At 36.0% G+C, this 7072-nt stretch overlaps 1 protein-coding gene across 1 annotated transcript in view; it reads right to left on the bottom strand.

Moving 5' to 3' along the window:
• Positions 1 to 6303: 6303 nt before the first annotated feature.
• LOC127862222 (histone H2A deubiquitinase MYSM1-like) overlaps positions 6304 to 7072 on the bottom strand; it is a 42214-nt gene continuing 41445 nt past the window's right edge. The window contains exon 15 of the mRNA XM_052401251.1: positions 6304 to 6786. Within this exon, the coding sequence (XP_052257211.1) occupies positions 6487 to 6786 (300 nt within the window). The 3' untranslated portion in view covers positions 6304 to 6486. The remainder of the gene's footprint in view (positions 6787 to 7072) is intronic.

Genomic DNA, 7072 nt, shown 5'->3' with positions numbered 1-7072 from the left:
GCCTTAGCAATATCATCTCAAATATTACGCCGCACGCACATTTCTTCATTCGATTTAACGGTGACATCTGGTGGCTGTCTTTCTTCGCTGGCTATAACACAGGAACATAATTATGTGGACATGATAATGTATCATGTACCTTATTATTCACATGTGCTGTATGGAAGCTGATGCTGTGATGATGTCAACATTCTATGACTGAATGATATGAAAAAGGTGTCATGGCGTAAAAAATAACTAATTGTGTCGACTAAAACTATGATGGCAATTCATTTTCACAAAAGCACGCCGCCAAAAATTATGTTGATTTGTCGACTTAGATCATGTCGACCAAATATTTTTTCGGGGAAAGCCGGAAACATTAACGTCGAGACTTTAACTTAATGTCGTTATCGCGAGTAAAATAAATTTGGAAAAGTCCACAAAACTATGTCGAAATACCAATTTATATCACAGTAAGTCGATATAAATTAATCGACATGACCATATTATTAGGGTGTACCATATACGCTTCCGTAGAGCTGGGTGCGCGCAATCTTTTCGACACTATTTTCGAGTTTTCGCAATATATAAATACTATGGAAGCGTATATTCCATAGAATATGGATACTCCCGAAGACGTCAGATACTAAATGTTAGTATCAAGACATAAGTTGCGTCATTTCAGTTCTAGTTGCCAGTAAGTAATTGTATAAACACTCAAAATACATTAAAAAGTCATTGTTTTATGCAATATAGTTTCAGCAATAATTAATATTTGTGATTTCCCTTTTCAGTCCGCACAGGTTAATATATATTTCTCGACATGTATATATAAGCCATTTCACAGGAGATTGGAAATCTTCGAACATATTTTAGAAAACAAATCAGGTGTATATTAACCATGTTACTTGTGCAGCCAATAAAAACTTGGAGCCACTATTCCAACACAAAATGCGTCTGATTCAAATATTTTTTACAGGATGGTCACGGGTATTTCTGTTGAAGAACGCCGTATATCGAGTTTAAACACACGAGTGGATTATTATTGCAATTGTTTGAGAGTTATCTATTTTGTCAATGAGACTTAAACACGTACACGCATGTGTGCACTGGCCGCAGCTAATAGGCCGCCCAGCGTGTTCATATAAAAAAATTGAACCAATGTTTTATTTTCGCCGAGGTATTTATGTTATAAATTAAACTATTTCTGATGATATATCTATTGCGGGTGAACAAATACGTGATTGTTGAAGTTCTTCATTTCATATTATCTCAACATCCTTTAACTGGGCAGCATTTTCTTGTGCAAATGGTTCGCATATTAAAAAGAAATAAAAGGAAGGGAAAAAGCAATATACAGTAGCTCTGTCACGTGCTTTGTTAATGCAGATACTCTAATTTCAGCTTTTAGCGGCTCCAGTCTGCGATTTGTTGACCAACATCTAAGAAATAGTTTTGAAATATTTTAATAGTAAACTTACGGTATGAAATGGTCTATTTCTCTGGCGAGGACAATATTCGACGCCGACAGACTCAATAGAAACGACATCGTGCAACACAGACTTATGCGAACCACATCTCTTTAGTGCTTTTTGTAAGTCTAAAACGCGCATGTTTTCCGTTTGATGGAAACACATCTTTAGTAAGATAAAAATATATTCGTTTGCAGCTTCGTTTAGTCAGTGAATATCCTTATTTCCTAGTACAAAATCGTGTACCCGGTTCTGGTGTCCCAGCTTTAAACACACATATTGTGGGTTAACATCAGGCAAGATGTTGGCATAGCTGAGTCCGATCGTGAATCAGCTGTGTCACATGATGCCATGTGTAATCTCACGTGATCAGCTAGAGAGTACATGTCATGGCATGTCACTTCATGAGATAAAACTGAGTATAGGTGGACAGGGCAATTCATTAAAGTAATCTGGAGAAAGAAATGTCATGAAAGGCCAACTGGACTAAGAAATGTGATGAAATGTTATCCGGACTGACGATTGTCATTTGATGCCATCTCGACCAAGGAGTGCCAAAAGAGGCAGTATGTCATAAAAATGTCGCAATAGGCAATCTGGACTAAAGCATGCCATATCTGGTAACCCTAATTTAGAATTATAACAGGGAATCTACAATAAGGTCTGTCATAACAGGAAATATGGAGAAAATAATTTCACAACACTCAATCGGAATTAAGGATTTACATAACTAGCAACCTGGACAAAGGAATAGATATAGGAATATGCAAGCTGCGATCAGGAATGTCATGACATAATCTGGAGTAGAGAATGTCATGAGAGACAATCAGGACTAAATAATTTAATGACAGACAAGCAGGTTTAAGAAATTGTATGACAGGCAAGCTGCACTAAAGAAGGCCAGGACAGAGCAATCTGACTTTAGGCACATCAAGACTAAAGAGAGTCAAGACAGCCAAGCTGGACTAAACAATTGAATGACAGGCAAGCAAGACTACTTGACAGAAATCTGGACTAAGGAATGTCTTCCAAAGCAACCTGGCCAAAGGAATGCCATACTAGGCCATCTGAAGTAAGGAAAACCATAACCTCTTCTAGACTAAGGACTGTCATAAGAGGCAAACTGGGCCAGGTATATTATGTCAGGCAAGCTGAGGTAATGAATGATATAACAGGTAATCTAAACTAAGGAATGTCTTAACAGGCATTCTGCCATTCACACCAGCCAATCAGAATTAAGGAAAGTCATAACAGGCAAGCAGGACTAAGGAATGTCATTACAGACAATCTTGACTTATGAATGTCATGACAGGCAAACTGGACTTCAGATTGTTATGAAATGCCAGCTTAACAAAAGAATGTCATGACAGGCAATCAATAATTGGGAAAACCATGAAAATCTGAAGTACAGAATATCATGAAAGGTAGTCTGGACGCAGGACTGTCATAAGATGCAAACTTGACTAAGGAATATCATGACAGACAAGCCGTACTAAGGAATCTGATGACAGGCAAGGTGGTCTAAAGAATGACAAAAGAGACAAACTGAAAAAAAGGAAGGTCATATTAGGAATTTAGGAAAATGGAATTCCATGACAGGAAATCAGGAATTACGAATCTTATTAAAAAAAGCTGTACTTAGGAATGTCATAAGGGGCAAACATGACTAAAACATTTCATAAGAGAAAAGTTGGACTAAGAATATACTTAGAGGCAAGTTGGACAAAGGAATGTCATAAGAGAAAAATAGGACTAAAGAATGCCAAAGGAGAAAAGTTGGACAAAGGAATGTGACTAAGAAGTGTAGTAAAAGGCAAGTTGGACTAAGAAATACCATAAGAGGCAAGTTTGACTAAGGAATGTCATAAGAGGCAAATTGGAATAAGGAATTCATAAGAGGAAAATTGGACTAAGAAAAGCCATAAGATGTAAGTTGGACTTAGGAATGTCATAAGAGGAAAGTTGGACAAAGGAATGTCATATGAGGCAAAGTGGACTAAGGAATGTCTTGAAATACAAATTGGACTAAGGAATGTCATGAGAGGCCAGTTGAACTTAAAAATGTCATGAGAAACAAATCGGACTAGGGAATGTCATACGAAGCAAGTTGTACTAAGGAATGTCATGAGATACAATTTGGACAAAGGAATATCATGAGAGGCAAATTGGACTAAGGAATGTCATGAGATACAATTGGGACAAAGGAATGTCATGAGAGGCAAATTGAGCTAAGGAATGTCATAAGAGGCAAAGTAGACTAAGGAATGTCATAAGAGACAAGTTGAACTAAGAAATATCATGAGATACAAATTGGACTAAGGAGACTCATAAAAGGCAAAGTGGAAAAAGGAATGTCAAGAGATACAAATTGGAATAAGGAATGTCAGAATAGGCAAGTTGGACAAAGGAATGTCAAGAGATACAAATTGGACTAAGGAATGTCATAAGAGGTAAGTTGGACTAAGGAATGTCATAAGAAGCAAGTTGGACTTAAAAATGTAATGAGATTAAAGTGGACTAAAGAATGTCATGAAAGGCAAGTTGGAAAAAGGAATGGCATAAGAGGCAAGTTGGAATAATAAATGTCATAAGAGGCAAAGTGGACTAAGGAGTGTCATGAGATACAAATTGGGCAAAGGAATGTCATAAGAGGCAATTTGGACTAAGGAATGTCATGAGATATAAATTGGACTAAGGAATCTCATGTGAGGCAAATTGGACTAAGGAATGTCATAAGAGGCAGGTTGTACTAAGGAATGTCATGAGATACAAAGTGGACTTATGGTTGTCATAAGAGGCAAGTTGGACTAAGGAATGTCATAAGAGGCAAATTGGACTAAGGTACGTCATAAGATGCAAATTGGACTAAGGAATGCCATACGAGGCAAGTTGGACTAAGGAATGTCATGAGAGGAAAATTGGACTAAGGAATGTCATAAGAGGCAAATTGGACTAAGGAATGTCATTAGAGGCAAACTTGACAAAGGAATGTTATGAGAGGAAAATTGGACTAAGTGATGTCATGAGAGGCATATTGGACTTAGGAATGTCATATGAGGCAAATGGACTAAGGAATGTCATAACAGGCAAAGTTGACTAAGGCATGTATTAGAAGAAAAGCTGTACTTAGACATGTCTTAAGATGCAATCTTGAGTAGGCAGTGTCATTAGATGCAACCTGGACTTAGGAATGGATGTAGTCAGGACTATGGAATGTCAAAAAATAAAATTGGACTATTGTATGTTCTTAAAAACAATCTGGATTAAGAAATGTCATAAAAATCCAACCTGAACTTGGAATGTCCTAAGACACAATCTGCTCCAAAAGATGAAATAAGACGCAATCTGGACTAAGGGATATTATAAATGGCGATCGGAACCTTAGAATGGCATGCAAGGTTTTTTGGACAAAAATTGTATTGATGAGTAATCTGGCCAAAGAACTGTCTTAAAAAGCAATCTAGATCAAGAATTGTGATACCCGAGAAACTGGGACCAATGAATGCCATGATGCGTTATCTTGCCTAATGATGTTATAGAAGAAATCTGGACTAAAGAAATATCTTAAACAAACTGGATTATGACGTCAGAGGGCAACCTGCAGTCAAAAATCGGATTTGCAGCAATATAATAGATTTTGTGTATAAATGTCACATAAAGCAATTGAGAATTCCGGAGAGATCCTGACAATACAATCATAAGGCGTTTGGAAAGTGAACTGGGCAATCTTGAATAAGGAATGTCGCTTGAAACATTTTGGAAATAAGAATATCATATGCACAACCAAATTTGGAGCAAGATATATCACTGCAAATGGCACACTAATTGTGCCAATTATCTTCAAAATAATCATGCTATAAGTCCCTGGTAAGGTAAACTCATCCTTCAAAACACGTGTGTGCGTTTGTTTACATTTTATTTGTCCCTTGAACATTTAAATAGAGTGAGTATAAGTTAGTTATATCTGAATATTATGTTTCAAAAAGATTTTACCGTGAAGTAAATCAGAATATTTAACAGATTAAATTCAAGTGCACTCAGTACCGGTACATCAATTGTATGCATTCAATACATGATGTACAACACAACAAAGTTCCATAATCACGATTAACATCTCATTAACAACAAAATTCCAATATAAAATGAAAAATCTCATTAAGACTGATTCAGAGAACTAAAAAAAACATTCTTTACTCTAAAGCAGCGTTTAACAAGTAATTAATACTACAATCAATAACAACAAATTGATGTCTTCATATTTTGTTGTCTATGGACAAAAAGCTCTCAAAATAGAAAAATTATCTTGGTAAGACACTAACAAATTTTTTGTGTGTAGGAAGACATAAGAATCACATAATCATGAAATGTACTAGTCCTTTTCAGGAAGAGGTGGTCCGACTGAGACATCAAGTAAGAGCTAAAGAAATGAACATAAGGATTTGTCTTAAGCAGACTGGCGCCCATGTACATTTTTATGTCCCATCCTTTTGAAATATCTAGGTACATTCCAGTTATATCTCCCACCGTGTTATATTTTGCCCAACTTTTTTTGTTCTTTTTATATAATGATGAACTTTCTTTGTCTGAAATAAAGATCCCAAGACTGTACACCGCGCTTAACACTGGATACTTCACCAGATAGATCAAATAATAGCTCAACACATCTTTCCAAAAGGATTCTAAAAATTAACATCAAGTAGGGAAAACATGTATCTTTAAAAGAAATCTTCTCTTTCTTTTAGGGGTATCATAATATTTCCATGATCAAGCACACAATCTCCTGTACCTGTATCATGTTCAATTTCAACTTTACATATAGCCTTATCTTGAATAATGCTTGAGTGAACATAATACTGTTATTCAAATGGTTCCCGATTTATTTCACTCCTGTAATCTGCTTTCCTATATCTTGTTTCACTTCAAACATTTAGACTACTTCCTCTTATCCCTGATTTATTTCAACTATACCATTTGCTTTATTGAGATTAACTTTAACTCCAATAGGTTCCTCATTAATTTCAACAACACAGTCTTAAACATTAGGCTCCTGTTTGACTTCAACCACACAGTCTGTATAATCAACTAGTTCTTCATTTATGTTAATCAAGCAATCCAGTTCCTGTTTAACTTCTGGTAGCTCATCGTCTGAAAGATTGGATGAAGAATTCTCGTGTAATGGGAAAAAAAACTTGTCAGGTTGGTCAATCATGTAAGAAGAATTGGTGATAGTTTTCGAAGCCGGTTTTACCACTGCCTTGAATGCTTCTTGAACACTTTGAATCAAGTAACCCTGGTCTTCTATCAGGTCATAAGCCTTCAATGACTCACAGAGCTGAAATGACAAGCAAGACACAGTCAAGACAAGAGGTAAGACTGCAATAGTTTCTACCAAGAGGACAAGTGGGACCCACCATATCTTACATTAATTTTCGATGTATAAAACCTTGTTCATTGGCTTGATAACAATTTGGTGATCAGTAGCCAATTGTGTAAATCTAGACAGCTCTTATCCAGCGAATAACTTTCAGTTATCTTACATTTTAGGATATATTTTTTTGGAAGGGATTGTATATAAAAAAGATATATTTTGGTTAAATTTGGATAAGATTAAGCCAAAC

The sequence above is a fragment of the Dreissena polymorpha genome, chromosome 16 (genome assembly GCF_020536995.1).
Source record: "Dreissena polymorpha isolate Duluth1 chromosome 16, UMN_Dpol_1.0, whole genome shotgun sequence".
NCBI lineage: Eukaryota > Metazoa > Mollusca > Bivalvia > Myida > Dreissenidae > Dreissena > Dreissena polymorpha.
The sequence above is the reverse complement of the archived record's forward strand: the minus strand, read 5'-3'. Positions and strand labels throughout refer to the sequence as shown.